We start from the raw sequence: 15367 nt of genomic DNA, 5'->3' as shown, positions 1-15367 counted from the left end.
CGGTCTCAAAAAAAAAGTCAGCGGGTGGCTGACAGGGTGATCATGTCCGCAGCCTCCTGCTCCCCACAGTGGTCGGCTGTGGGGGGTGTAATGACAATGCCCTGCTTGTCCCCCTGTGACCTCTTCATGAAAGCCGCTGCAGCTCAAGAAGGCTCAGTGGGGAGTGGAGCTCTTTAGGGGGCCTTGGAAGGGCCCAAACCAGCTGTGTGACCCCAACGATGACGTGGGTGTTTGCGGACGCCCTGCAGGACAGGCATACAGCAGGTGCCAAATCAATGCACACCTGTTGTTCTGTCATTCTCCTGCCTGCATGGAAGGCAGTGGTCCTTGGGCATGAGAAGGCCAGAGACCCACAGGCAGCCCCCGCCCCAGCCCTCAGCCCCAGAGTATCCTCCTCCCCTACCAGGGCTGGCCAGGAGGCTGGGCTTCTCCAGAAGGAATTTCTGCGTGGGGAAGAAGGCCTCCTTTGCAATAAGCAGTGAGTCTTCAGGCTTGGCCATGCCCTAGGAGACAAGAGGCAGGTTGAGAGGGCACCTGGTGGGCGGAAGGCTCACTGGGGCAGCCTGCCCTGCAGGGATGGTGGCAGGGACACTTACCTGGGGGAGGCTGCAGGTGCTGGAGGCCAGCTTCATGGCTTTCAGGATGCTGCCAGAGCAAGTGGAGAGGGTCTGAGGTCAGCCAGCCCCCGGGCTGGAGGAGAAGTCTTTCAAGAGGCACTGACCCGGCTTACCTCCCTGACAATGACTGCTCCATTCCCCAGAACCCCATTAATTCCAGAGTCATTGCAACCCCAGGCCTGAAGTAGCAGGCTCATTAACAGGTGGCGATGTTACCTGGAGGGGTGCTGCCTGAACTGACCCATTCTGGCCAGCTTGAGTTTAGCTGGTTAATGAATCACCTTCCAGTTACCATGCCCATAATAAGTTCCCTTGTATGGTCTACAGGCAGCTTCTTTTTTTCTTTGAGATGGAGTCTCACTCTGTCACCCAGGCTGGAGTGCAGTGGCACGATCTCTGCCTCCCAGGTTCAAGCGATTCTCCTGCCTCAGCCTCCCAAGTAGCTGGGACTACAGGTGAGCACCACCACACCTGGCTAATTTCTGTATTTTTAGTAGAGACAGGGTTTTGCCCTGTCGGCCAGGCTGGTTTTGAACTCCTGACCTCAGGTGATCTGCCCGTACAGGCAGCTCTTAATGGAAAAGGACTGAAGATGGTTGAATTTCGTTTTGTTTTTGAGACAGGGTCTCACTGTGTTGTCCAGGCTGGAGTGCAGTGGTGCCACCACAGCTCACTGCAGCCTTGACCTCTCAGGCTCAAGCAAACCTCCCACATCAGCCTCCTGAGTGGCTGGGACTACAGCACGCACCACCACCACTCCTGGCTAATTAAAATTGTTTTCTTCTCACAGAGATGGGGTCTCCCCATTGTTGCCCAGGCTGGTCTCAAACTCCTGACCTCAAGCGATCCTCCTGCCTGGGCCTCCCAAAGTGTTGGGATTACAGGGATGAGCCACTGCACCCGGCCTGAGGATGGTTAAGGTTTGATATCCACAGTGTTAGTGGAGAGAAGAACAAATGGGGTTTAGTAGGAGGGAGGAAGATGATGAACTTTGCCAAGAGCTCCTGGCCAGGGAAGAGCGCTGGGGGTCTGTGGAGCCCCACCCCACATGGTACCTCAGCTCCGTTTTAATTTCCTCATAGTCAGACTGGGCCTGGAGCTTCTCTTCCAGCTTCTAGAAGAGCAAAGAAAGATGGTGAGGCTGGTCTGTGTGCTTCTGCATGGGGCCGCCTGCCCGCCTGCCTCCTCCCCAGGACCCACTTCTATGGCCTCGGACTTGGCCGTGAGCTGCCGCTCCAGGTCGGCGATCTGGTTGGCGGATGCCTCCTCCAGCTCCTGCAGCGAGCTCTGGAGGTGCTGCACGTCCTTCAGCAGCCGCAGGATCTCCCTGTCCTTGGAGGCCAGCGCGGCCTCCAGCCGAGGGCCCGAGCACAGAGTGAAGTTCACCTTATCCTGCAGGCAAAGGGGTCTTTGAGGGGCTGAGAGGTGAGGGATGGGGGTCCACAGGTCTGGCCTCCCCACCCCTGAATCCCAAGCAGAATGCAAATTTGTTGATCTGGATGATGGTATGGGGTGTGCTTGTGTTGAAAAATTCAAAGTGTTGTATACTTATGACTTGTACACTTTTCCTTATGTATTAAGTTACACTTTGATTAAAAGATTTATTAAAAAAGAATAGCCATGACAAAAGGAAGGAGTCAGCTGAGGTTGGGGATTGGGTGCTCGCACCAGAGGAAACAGCATAGGTAAATGTTTGAGTTTCTTTCTCAGGTCTGGCTCCTACTCCAGGGGGATGTCCCCATTCTAGGCAATAAGGGACCCTCAGGATTAGACTTGACACCTTGGAGCCACGGACCACGTTATGGGCGGCTCTTTCCTCCGCCTAATTTGCTGATAGCCCCAAGACCCATGGCTTCTCCACATTTTAGGAAATGGCCCCTCTGTCCTGGATGAAGATGGAGAGGTTGCTGTTTGAGGAACCTGAAGTCAGGCTGATGTCAGGCTTAGTTACAAATAAATCTAAGAAACATTAAAAAAAAAAAAAAACCAAACAAAAAGCCCCAACCCAACCCCAGCTTTCTTCCATGGAGATAAATGCCAATTAAAACAGGAAGCGGATGCCATTAATACATTAAATTAATTAGCATCGAGTGCCACTGTTGTGCTCAGAAAAGCACACCCCCCAAACCAGCAAAGTTCCCTGGGGCTGATTAGCACAGGCATTTGCCGGGTTCCACGGGGGTTAATTAAGAACCATTGGCAAATTCCTCTACGAGGCATCCTCATGGGCTCTCACTCTCCATCTCTCTCCACACAGCCTCTCTCTCCTGTGTTCACTCTCTCTGTGTTACGCCGTCACCCAGGAACATGGACACACACAGAATCTCCTGGGACACAGACACAGGCTGACACACAAGGACACACCTATAGCCACAGCACACACTAACACATGCAGTTTCCCAAATATGCTGACACACACACACAAATACACACGCATCAAAGAGAGACACTCACAAGGACACATCATCACACACAACAGACATGCGCGTGCTCAAAGAAGCCACATGCTCTCATGAGCAAAAACACCCCAGACACACCAAAGACACATTAACAATTATAACAGTAGCATCAAGTACTTAGTGAGCATATACAATGACCCAAGCACCATTTTAGGCACTTTACACATAATCCATTTTTTTTTCAGAGACAGGATCTTGCTGTATTGCCCAGGCTGGACTCAAACTCCTGGGCTCAAGTGATCCTCCTGCCTCAGCCTCCTAAGAGGCTGGGACTACAGGCATGTGCCACCATGCCTGACTCATGTAATCCTTTTAATAACCCTATAAAGTAGATGTTAATTGTACAGATGAGGAAACTGAGGCACAGTCAGGTTAAGAATACAGTCAGTTGCCCAAAGGTCACAAGTAGAGACACACATACACAGTAACACATTCATAGAGACTCATTCCAATATTCAAACAGAAAGAGAGACATAGACACCTGGGCCTGTATATGTGGGTGTCAGATGAAGTGAAAATTATGCTCGCAAGTTCAGGTTCATGGGTGGAGAGGGAAGTCACCCTGGAGCAGACCTGTTATTATGTAAGGAATCATGAATCTCACCCCTTGGTATGTAGAGATCTGGAAATAAGGCAGACCAATTCACATAATGAACCCAAGGCTCTCTGGGAGAGCCAGGATGGAGACTGCTAATATAGGACAGAAGGGTAGGTTGGGGTGGCCTTGATGAAAGTCTCTTGTCAAGAAATGACACTAGGACCCCAAAGAGGCACAAACCAGGAGGAAAGAGAAAGATGAATTGATTAATCAGGCCTAACACAAGAACCTCAGGGTTGATCACCGAAGACTGGCTCTTCACAGCATGCGGCTAGGGTGGGAAATCCCCCTAGAATCACCTGGCATGCTTTGGAAACCAATGGCTGAGTATGAATGTTAAATTTTATCTTGGTATGTGGCCCCACTGCAGTCCTGGTGATGACTGCCTATTGATATGTTGGCTGGCTCACACTCCTAAAAGTACCCAGTTTTGGGACTGAAAACCAGCAGGGGCATCACCATCCCAAGCATGCACCAAGCTGCTATGACCAGTGTTCAACAGCGACACCTGGTGGCATCCACCAAAACTGCATGCTGCTGTATTGCCTCAAACTCCCTCTCCCCCATGTCTTTGCTGGTGCATCTGGAAATCAGAATGATCTTTGGTCTGAGGAAGTTCCTGGCATTCTTGGATAATTGGGGGTAAGGGAGGCCTCCAAAGGAAGATACTGGAACTCCTGGTAATAAAGGGTATATGGAAACGTGGGCTTGAAAAGTAAAGAACTGTAGCTGTATTTTTATCCTCAGCTGGTGTAGCAGGTCATAGTGATTATGCTCACTGTATGCACAGAGACCCACACACATTCACACTCCCAGTTTCAAATGGATGCACGCAATCAACCACAAAGTGTCACCCACATGCTGAAACCTGCAAACTCAGCCATTCCTGATCTTTCCCTCTGCCCTCCCTGCTCACTTCCCCAACCCCATCCTTACCCCACTGGGCCCCTGGGGAGAGCAGCAAGCCAGGCGGATGGAGCTGTTGACAGAGGCCAGCTGTTCCCGGAGACTTTCCACCTCCCGCTGGGCAGCCTCAGCTCGCTGGGGAGAAGGGGACAGTGTGGGCGAGAGGTGAGCCCACTCTGCACTTCCACCTTCTCCCTGCACTGTTTCAGGCAGGGGTTGGGGAGGCAGACCTCCGAGGGCCTCAGGTCCTGCCTTCCTAGTCCCGGACCCTGTCCTGGAGCTATGAAGACCAGTCACAGAGCCCTGTCTGGGCTGGGGACAAGAAATAGCAGCCTCTGGGGTTACTCCTGAGCTGAGAGGACAGGAAGAAATGCCCCTCTGAGGAGGTTCTGGGTTCTTGTGGGGTGCCTGGGACCCCCAGAGGAGTCAGAACATTCCTGCTGTATGAAGGCAGGATGAGAGAGGCTCTCTGGGTGGGACTGGCAGGTTTTCACACATTTCTAGATACTTCTGTCTGCCACATTAACTTCAGGCCTGGCTAGTCTGAAGGCAAGAGCTGTTCCAACTCTCATACCACCTGGTATGGAATGAGTCCCAGACACAGCATCTGCAAAGGTGCTTTCCCAGGCCACAGGTTATTGCAGCCCCTGGGCAAGTCACTTCCTCTCCCTGGGTCTCAGTTTCTTTTCTTTTTTTTTTTTTTTGAGATGGAGTCTCACTCTGTCACCCAGGCTGGAGTGCAGTGGCACAATCTTGGCTCACTGCAAGCTGCCCCTCCTGGGTTCACGAGATTTTCCTCCCTCAGCCTCCCAAGTAGCTGGGATTACAGGTGCACACCACCACACCCAGCTATTTTTTGTATTTTTAGTAGAGGTGGGGTTTCACCATGTTGGCCAGGCTGGTCTTGAACTCCTGACCTCAGGTGATCCACCCGCTTCAGCCTCCCAAAGTGCTGGGATTACAGGAGTGAGCCATCGTGCCCAGCTCAGTTTCTCTTTTTGAAATGGGGGGCAATGAAAACATCTAACACAAAGAGGTTTTGAGTGGTTAAAATCAGAATGCAGCGGTTCACTAAACTGGGTCTACGGTCGATTTTTTTTTTTTTTTTTTTTTTTTTCAAGACAGGGTCTCGCTCTGTCACCCAGGCTGGAGTGCAGTGGTGCAATCAGGGCTCACAGCAACCTCCAACTCCCGGGATCAATTGATCCTCCCATCTCAGCCTCCTGAGTAACTGGGATTACAGGTGTGCACCACCATGACTGGTTAATTTTTGTAGTTTTAGTAGAGATGGGTTTTGCCATGTTGGCTAGGCTGGTCTTGAACTCCTGGGTTCAAGTAACCCACTTGCCTTGGCTTCCCAAAGTGCTGGGATTACAGGCATGAGCCACCACACCCAGCTGGTAGATCTTAATTCTTAAAAAATTTCTACCTGGAAGGAAGCATTCAAATGTTAATACATTCAATCTCGTGGCTTTGGAGAGAAACCTGGGCTCACATTCTGACTTTGCAACTTTCCGGTTATGCGATCTTAGGCAAGAGGCTTCATCTCCCCAGCCTCGGTTTCCCTATTAATAAAATGGGGATTATAAAGGCAACTATCTCATAGGGTTGTTCTGCAAATGAAGTGGTTTGGCCAAATGCAATTTGGTAGATATCTTTGCTTGGTGCCTGGCACATATAAATGCATCAATAATTGGTTAACTTTGTTAACATCATGAGGGTATATTACTTGAGCCATTACTTAGAGAATTAAAAGAGCTGTGGCTGTATTTTTGCCTTTGGTTGGTAATGCAGGTCATAGTGATTATGTTTAACTACATAATGACCTGGACAATCAGGATGCTATGCCCAATGTATGCATATTGAGACCCATACACATTCATGTTCACATTTGAATTTATTATTTATTTATACGTATCTTGCCTTGTTCCAGAAATGGTTCAAGTCAATTTTGTTTCAGGAAGAGTTTCCTGGTATGTGGGACTGTAAAGGAAATATTTTTATGTTTCTGTACAGTTAGGGAACTCTGAGCATATCTGATTGAAAGCTGAGATCTGGACTAAAGGACAAGCCTTGAAAATTCAACTCATGGCTGATTAGCTACTGAGAACCCCAGAGGTTTCCTTCCCTGGAGGTTTATGTGTTTAGACATCAAGGGTGGGTGAGACCCACATCATGGAGACAGCCCCTGAACAGTAAAGCTGGGTTTTAAAGCAATTAGGTGGGGCTGGGCATGGTGGCTCATGCCTATAATTCCAGGACTGTGAGAGGATTGCTTGAGACCACGAGTTTGAGACCAGCTTGGGCAACATAGCAAGACACCATCTTGACAACAGCAAGAAAAAATTACGGCTGTGGTGGTGTGAGCCTGTAGTCCTTGCTACTTGGGAGGATCCCTTGAGCCCAGGAGTTTGAGGCTGCAGTAAGCTAGGATCTTGCCACAGCACTCCAGTCTGGGTGACAGAGCTGGACCCTGTCTCTTGGAAAAGAAAAAAAAAAAGCTACTAGTCTTACCTCCCCCTCCAGAGATGTGTCTACATTCCAGAGGCTAACAGCCAGCATCCTTGTCTCTGTCCACATGACACTTGGGACGTAGATTCTTTCCCTTCCTCTCTCAGAAGGTCCCTCTCCTATATAACCACCTAGATTCAGAATTGGGGCGGTCCTCGCCTAGAGTACAAACTTAAGTACATGTGGGATGACAGCTGGTTCTCATTTTCTCACCCCAGGAGTAAGAATTGGGGCAAACTGGTGTGGTTATTATCCTGTAAGTAATAATATGGATCTGCTGTACCCCAGCATCCTCATTAAAATAGTATTAATAAATACAGAGATTAAAAACCTAATACACTGACATTTATTTTCTTCTCTATACGTCTCCATAATGTGTGGGTTTTAGTTTTGGACTCAGGAGAAACATTATTAGACGTGCTTCCTATTCCAAGTACTATAAGATGGATTTTTTTTTTTTTGAGATAGGGTCTCACTCTGTTGTCCAGGCTGGAATGCAGTAGTGTGATCATAGCTCACTGCAGCCTCCATCTTCCTGGACTCAGGTGATCGTCCCACCTCAGCCTCCTGAGCAGCTGGGACTACAGGCGTACACCACCATGCCTGGATAGTTTTTAAATATTTTGTAGAGATGAGGTCTCCCTATGTTTCCCAGGCTGGTCTCAAACTCCTGGGCTCAAGTGATCATCCCACCTCGGCCTCCCAGAGTGTTGGGATTAGAGGCATGAGCTATTGTGTGCAGTCTTGCCCGTTCTTATAAAGTTTTATTGGAATACAGCCATGCTCATTCACTTACATATTGTCTATGCTTTCATGCTATAATGGCAAAGTTGAAAATCTGTGTCAGAGACTGTATGGATTGCACAGCTGAAAATATTTACTCTCTGACTCTTTATAGAAAGTTTGCCCTCCCCTGGGTTAGACAATGGTGTACCCTGCCGAGGAACACCACACAGCCGTAAAACAGAGGAGGAACTGCTTTCTATACTGATACGGAAGGAGCTCAAAGATATAGACGGGAAAAAGTAAGGTTCACAATGGTATGCATAGTATATTATCATTTTGTTTTTAAAAGGGGTGGCTGGGCACAGAGGCTCACACCTCTAATCCCAGTGCTTTGGGAGGCCCAGGAGGGTGGACTGCTTGAGCTCAAGAGTTTGAGATCAGCCTGGGCAACATGGCAAAACCGCATCTCTACGAAACATATGAAAATTAGCCGGATGTGGTGGTGCGTGCCTGTAGTCCCAGCTACTTGGGGGACTGAGGCAGGAGGATTGCTTGAGCCCCAGACGTTGAGGCTGCAGTGAGCTGTGATCGCAGCAATGCACTCCAGACTGGATGACAAAGTGAGACCCTGCCTGTCTCAACAAAAAGAGGCCGCTGGTTAAAATAGATATATTCTGGGCGACATGGTGAAACCTCATCTCTACAAAAAAATACAAAAAATTAGCACGGCGTGGTGGCACACGCCTCTGTTCCCAGCTAACTGGCTACCTGGGAGGCTGAGGTGGGAGGATCACCTGAGCCGGGGAAGTCAAGGCTACAGTGAGCCATGATTGTGCCACTGCACTCCAGCCTGGGCGACAGAGTATGACCCTGTCCCCCTTGCCCCCCACAAAAATATATATTCGTGGGCTTGTGAATGGATTGACCATCTCTGGAAGGAGAACCCAGGGGCTGGTGAGAGAGGCTGCTGCAGGGGAGGAGAACTTGGAGGAGAGCTGGACTTTCCTAGACAGGCCCTTGTGTAGCTTCTTGAGTTCTGAACTACATGAATGCATTACCTATTCAAAAAATCATTCTAAAAAGGCTATGTAGCCTATACAAAATGGGGCTTACTTAATGATCATTTCAGAAAAATATGCTGGACCTAAGCTCAGGGAAGCCACTGCGGTTACCACCACCACTGTAACCTAGCCCTGTCTTTGGCCTTCCCGACCCTCCTAGGGGACACTGCTTCTATAGGGGTAGGGGCTCATAGAGTCTCAGCACTTCCAGCCCAGGCCTGCACCTTCTGGTGGCTTCCCAGGGACATAGAATCAGCCCTTTTATCCAAGTCTCCTCTGTAGGAGGGAGTGCCCCCACCCTGTGCCCAAAGAGCCACACCTCGGGCCTCTGCTCCTGCTGAGCCTTCTACCTGGCTGCCCTCCCTCAGGGGACAGCATCAGGACTCTGAAACCCAGCTTCAAAATGTCTTCCAAGAGGCCCCTTTTAACTGCCCCTGGGGAAAATGACCTCTCTCCCTGCCACAGTGCGGGCCCACAGACCTCAGGGCGGGTGGGCATCTTCTCCCACCCCACAGGCAGGAAGATGAGCCAAGGGACAGAGGGCTCAAGGCCCTGCTGGCCTCTCCTGGCCATGTCTCTGGCTGGTGGCATTGCAGGGAGCTGGGGGACAGACATGGTGGGCACTCAAGACTCCGGGCTGGAGCCCCCTGGCTGTGGCTGCCCTTCTTTTAAAGTCCTGCCTGACTCTGCCCACCAGATGGCAGCACCTCTGAGCCGGAGGAAGGCAGGATGCGGGAGCCCCACTTAGAATCCATGCCTAGATATGCTGTCATTTATTCTTTGGGTCTTAGCTCCACACCCCTTCCTCTAGGATGTCTTCCTGGACTCCCGCAGTCTGGGTCAGCGGCCCCTTCCTGCCTGTTGCTGCTTGGAGCACTCTATTTCCAAGTGTGTCTGTCTGCATTCCCTACCCCAACCCCCTACCCTGGGCCCACCCTGGGAGCTTGGGGAGGGCAGGGCCTGGGGCCCAGACTCCTCCTGGCTCCCTCACTTGGCATGCACAAGACCCACAGTTGAATAAATATTGATGAAGCTCAGTCCCTTTCTCCTCATCTGGCCCGAGACCCCCACCCCAGGCAGAGGGAGCCTCTGGCACCCACGGGCGGGAACTGCGCCTCCTCACCTGATTAGCTTTCTCCAGGTTGGTCATGATCAGGCCGACTTCATCTGCCCTGAGACACAAAGATGAGGCCCTGAGGAAGGGCTTCCGGCAGGCTCCAGGCCCCCGCCCCTCCTGACACCCCCAGCCCCTGCCTGAGCCCAGGGGAGGGCTGAAGGCCTTGCTACAGGAGAGAAATCGGGCTGGGGAGAAAAGAGCCTAGGCTTCGAGGAAAAGGGAGTAGGGCGTCAGCACTGCACCTCTTCAGGACAGCCTGGCCTCCCCTCTCCCCCAGGGACCACTCTCTGAACTCCACCTCCAAGCCTTTGTCCTGGTAGTGCCTGGAATGCCCATCCTCAAGAGAACAGCCCCCGGCTTTAAAACCCTGATCACAGTGTTCTCCGGGGAGGCCGCCCTGCACTGTCCCCAGTGGTCACTTGTTTACTGCGCTGCCCAGCCCCCTCCAGGCTGCCAGCATGGAGGGGCTTGGGAGAGGCATCCCCTCTGTTAGCAGGGGGTGGGAGACGCGGGGGGCACGTGGGGAGCACTTTGTGACCCAAGGCCACACACATGCTTCATGCATGCTTAGGGCCTTCCTTGGCTCAAGCTGTTCCTGCTGCCTGGAGCACCCTTCCCGGCTTTCTTCACATGGCCTTCTCCTCATTCTGAAAGCCACCTCCTCCAGGGAGTTCTCCCTGACTACCCTGGATAAAGGACCCACCCCTGCTTGTCATTCTCTTTTCCCATCCCCAGTTCTTCCCTTTGTAGCATTTGCCATGTGCCAAGAACAGTGCTGGGCATACAGTAAGTGCTCAATATGTGTGAATGAACAAATGTATCACTGCACATCAGTTTTTGTCTCCTCTCCTTGACTGAGGACAGGGTCATGTTCTCATGTTTCCTCCAAGGACCCAGAACAGCACTGGATAAACAGCAGGTGCTCAATAAGTGTTTGCAGAATGAATGATTTCTTAAAGCCTAAAGAAACGCTTGAGTCCAGAGTAATTTAGGTGAATGCCTCTCAGCCCCTGAGGATTGCAGTGTGGAGCTGGGGAGCGGGGACAGTCCCAGGGGGCCAGAGCAAAGTGGGAGGCCCCCACCAAGCAGCCCCTCACTCAGCCCAGGTCCCAGGACATTATTTATGGCTGTGGTGTGTGAGTGGCACAGCAAATGACAGCTGTGTGCCTTTGGGGGTGAGGAGCAGAGGTGCTTAATGAAACGGGGGCCTCCAGCCAAGACTCAGAGGAAGGAGAAGAGTCAGAAAGAGGAGGCATGTCTGAGAGGTCAGAGGGAAGAGGCATGTCTGGAGGGACAGAGGGAGGATGTAAGTCCTGGAGGATCAGAAGGAGGAGGCAAGTACTGGAGGGCCAGAGGGTGGAGGCGTGTCTGGGATGATCAGAGGGAGGAGGCATGTTTGGGAGGGTCAGAGAGAGGAGGAGTGTCTGGGAGGGTCAGAGGGAGAAGGCCTGTCTGGGAGGGTCAGAGGGAGGAGGCGTGTCCGGGAGGGTCAGAGGGAGAAGGCCTGAGAGGGCCAGAGGGTGGAAGCAAGTACTGGAGGGTCAGAGGGAGGAGGCCTCTCTGGGCTGGCCAGAGGGTGGAGGCAAGTACTGGAGGGTCAGAGGGAGGAGGCCTCTCTGGGAGGGCCAGAGGGTGGAGGCGTGTCTGGGATGGCCAGAGGGTGGAGGCAAGTACTGGAGGGTCAGAGGGAGGAGGTGTGTCTGGGAGGGTCAGAGGGAGGAGGCAAGTACTGGAGAGTCAGAAAGAGGAGGCCTGTCTGGGAGGCCTCCAAGGGAGGAGGTACACCTCAGCAGGGCTCACTTACTTGGATGCTGCCTCCTCGTCGTACTTCCGCCGCAGCTCTAGCAGCTCTGCCTGCGTAGCCTTTAGCGCTGGGAGAAAGCAGAGGCAGGGTGAGGCCCCACCTCCGAGTGGGAAGGGGCTGGGTCTCCCAGGGAGGTGGAGCCCACTCCTTCTGCGAAGCCCAGCAGGCAGAATGAGAGCTCGGGTAGTGAGGGAGATCTTTCTCTCAGTCAGAACTGGTGACAGGGAATGAGTTTCCTGCCCCTAAAGGGGCTCAGGCTGGTGAGAGGGATGTGCAGTGGCTGGGGTGGGCAGTGCGGGGCAGATGAGGTCTCTCCATGGGCCTAGGTAGCTCAGGGGACCCAGGCCGGGGTTGGGGGGCGGAGGCGTGGTGCTGTCTGCCCCATGACCTGGGGTATAAGCCCCCCAACACCCTTAAGTCATTTCAGGACCTGGGCAGGGCCATCCATCCATGTGCTCAGCCACCCCGAGGTTCCAACCTGGCAGGCCGGAAGACAGGGAAGATCCACACAATGAACAGATTCATGTGTTACAACGAACGAGCGTTTTTGATACAACTCCAGATTTCTAATTTCTCTGGGAAAATGGAAGGGCCTGGCCACAGGGGACCATATGGTAGCGCCTGGCTGGTACTAAGCAGTGGCTGGCTCTTTAGATGAGGCCTCATTTCTCCAGTTTGCCCCAGACCTCACCCCTCCCCAACGCCTCCCCTAAGTCGGTGGCTTGGTAGCGTTTTGGCCCCTGCAGGGGTTGTATTTAATTAATTAATTAATTGATTAATTAGAGACAGGGTCTTGCCATGTTGCCCAGGCTGGTCTCAAACTCTGGGGTTCAAGCGACCCTCCCACTTCAGCCTCCCAAAGTGCCGGGACTACACGTGTGAGCCACCACGCCTGGCCATCACCTGAATTAATTCTGTCTCAAATCCTCTTTCTACAGCAATGTGGCCTCTGGGGCATAGAGGCTCAGCCCCACACTGGGTAAGATTATTCTTCCCAAACTCCCATTTTGCCCTCTTGATTCTAAAACACCTGGATGTGGCAGACCCCAAGCCGTGACCCCTTGTTGACAGCATTACCGTCCCCTCCCAGTCCTCCCTCTAGGCCACATGGTGCCGACACATACCTGAATGTAGGACTTTGATTTTCTCCTCTGCCTCCCCCAGTCTGGCCGCCAAAGTGATCTGTACTTCTTGAAGGCCCCTGCGGAGAGACGAGGCCTGCTTGTGCTGGCTGCAGGGACAGGCCTTGCCTGGGGCCCCCGAGTCAAGCCCCATCTTGCTTCCTACCCCTTGCCCACTCCCTGTAACCTGCACCTCTGTCTTTCTGCAAGTCCTTAGACACGACATTCAGGCACCTGGCTGTCCTGCTGCTCCACTGCCTATGTGGACCCTGTCATGGCTGCTCCTGTTAGTTTCTGCCAGGATTTTTAGGGGCAAAATTTACAGTAGCAAGCAACCTCTCTGGTCCTCAGTTTCCTTATTTTTAAAATGGGGTTTCTGATAGGGTCTGCCTCAGGGGGTACTGTGAAGCGTGCTCAGTGGTGTGCTCAGCCCCCAATAGTTCTGCAATATTGTGAGTTACTTATACTGTCCTAGGGGAGGAATATTTCCTCCGTTTTCTTTTTTTTTCTTTTTTGAGATGGAGTCTCGCTCTGTCGCCCAGGCTGGAGTGCAGTGACCCGAACTCGGCTCACTGCAACCTCCGCCTCCCAGGTTCAAGCAATTCTCCCGCCTAAACCTCCTGAGTACCTGGGATTGCAGGCGCCTGCCACCACACACAGCTTAATTTTTGTAATTTTAGTAGAGACAGGGTTTCACCATGTTGGTCAGGCTGGTCTCAAACTGCCGACCTCAAGTGATCTGCCTGCCTCAGTCTCTCAAAGTGCTGGGATTATAGGCATGAGCCACCACGCCTGGCCCGTTTTCTTTTCTTTTTTTTTTTGAAAAGATAGGGTCTTGCTCTGTTGCCCAAGCTGGAGTGCAGTGGCGCAATCATAGCTCACTACAGCCTCGACCACCTGGGCTCAAGTGATCCTCTGCTCTGCCTCAGCCTCACATGTAGCTGGGACCACAGGTGCACACCACCATGCTTGGCTAATTAAAAAAAAAAAGTGCATATATATATGGGCACACAGACTCACATCTGTAATCCCAGCACTTTGGGAGGCCAAGGTGGGAGGATCACTTGAGGTCAGGATTTTGAGACTATCCTGGCCAACATGGTGAAATCCTGTCTCTGCTAAAAATACAAAAATAGGCCAGGTGTGGTAGTGCACACCTGTAATCCCAGCTACTCGGGAGGCTGAGGCAGGAGAATTGCTTAAACCCGGAACGTGAAGGTTGCAGTGAGCCAAGATTGCAACACTGCACTCCAGCTCTGTAGCCCAGGCTGGTCTTGAACTCATGGCCTCCAGCAATCCTCCTGCCTCGGCTTCCCAAAGTGTCGGGATTACAGGCTGTAGTGGGCTATAACTGTGCCATTGCACTCCAGCCTGAGTGACAGAGCAAGATCCCATCTCTAAAACATTATAATTATTGTAAAATAAAATTTAAAAAGATTGCAGCACCAACTCCTGCTCTACCAATTTTGCACCTGGCAGCTCCCACAACTGCATAAGCTAAGTCCTAGGAATACATGTCTTAATCATTTAAAAAATCCTACCAGTTCAGTTTCTCTAGAGAATGCTGAGGAATGGACCACCCTTAGCCCCATTTCCCAGGTAGGGAAATTGAGGCTCAGAGGATGATGTGACTTGCCCAGGGCTGGCCACTGAGTTCCTGCAGTGGAACTTGAACCCAGACCTGGTTGGAGTCCAAAGCCCTCGGCCCTTTCTCATCTCGGTCTCCAGCCTGCATCTGGATTCTGGTAGGAGACTTTCCCCGTCCACAACCCAGCCAGGTGGGGCAGCAGGAGCCCTGCCCATTCCTTCCTCCCTCCCACCCACCTTCCCTTCCTCACTTTTGTTTTTCCGCCTCATTTCTCTGCAGCAAGGTTTCTGTCAGGAGGGCTTTTCCGGGAATGCCTGGGAGGCGGCTTCCCTCGGTCAGCGTGGGCCCGGCAGGCGACGTCCCCTCTCTCTGCTCTGCAGGGAGAAAAAGAGGGAAAACCCCCATTGCCAAGAGAGCAACGTGGCAGCCAGAGCCGCTTTCTGTAAACCGGATCGATCATTGATTATGATCAATTTCCCAAACTTGGGCCTTGGAGAGAGCACAGCTGTGGGGCCCTGCGGGCCGCATGTCCTCAGCACACAGGTCATTTCCACTGTGGCACCAGCGTCAGCACACGCAGACCTTCTTTTGCCTGCTCATGCCTCCGCGGCCTGCTTTATTATACTTTTAAAATTGTGGTAAAATATACGTCACATAAAATTCACCTTTTTTTTTTTTTTTTGAGACGGAGTCTTGGTCTGTTGCCCAGGCTGGACTGCGAGTGCAGTGGCACAATCTCAGCTCACTGCAACCTCTGCCTCCTGGGTTCAAGCGATTCTCCCGCCTCAGCCTCCCGAGTACCTGGGATTATAGGTGCCTGCCACCATGCTCGGCTAATTTTTGTATGTTTAGTAGAGAC

At 52.0% G+C, this 15367-nt stretch overlaps 1 protein-coding gene across 7 annotated transcripts in view; it reads right to left on the bottom strand.

The window, feature by feature from the left end:
- The window catches only part of CUX2 (cut like homeobox 2), a 323266-nt gene that overhangs the window by 47554 nt on the left and 260345 nt on the right, over window positions 1-15367 (bottom strand). For 6 of the 7 annotated variants that reach the window (XM_034934493.2, XM_034934495.4, XM_034934490.4 and 3 more), the window contains 9 exons: window positions 14759-14882; window positions 12924-13000; window positions 11800-11866; window positions 10002-10050; window positions 4611-4715; window positions 1818-2009; window positions 1673-1731; window positions 597-645; window positions 404-503 (listed from right to left, as the gene is read on the bottom strand). In XM_034934493.2, the coding sequence (XP_034790384.1) occupies window positions 404-503; window positions 597-645; window positions 1673-1731; window positions 1818-2009; window positions 4611-4715; window positions 10002-10050; window positions 11800-11866; window positions 12924-13000; window positions 14759-14882 (822 nt within the window). The remainder of the gene's footprint in view (window positions 1-403; window positions 504-596; window positions 646-1672; window positions 1732-1817; window positions 2010-4610; window positions 4716-10001; window positions 10051-11799; window positions 11867-12923; window positions 13001-14758; window positions 14883-15367) is intronic. The other variant, XM_057299527.2, reaches the window with a different exon arrangement.

This window comes from Pan paniscus, chromosome 10, assembly GCF_029289425.2.
Source record: "Pan paniscus chromosome 10, NHGRI_mPanPan1-v2.0_pri, whole genome shotgun sequence".
Classification (NCBI taxonomy): Eukaryota; Metazoa; Chordata; class Mammalia; order Primates; family Hominidae; genus Pan; species Pan paniscus.
This window is presented reverse-complemented; position numbering and strand designations above follow the sequence as displayed.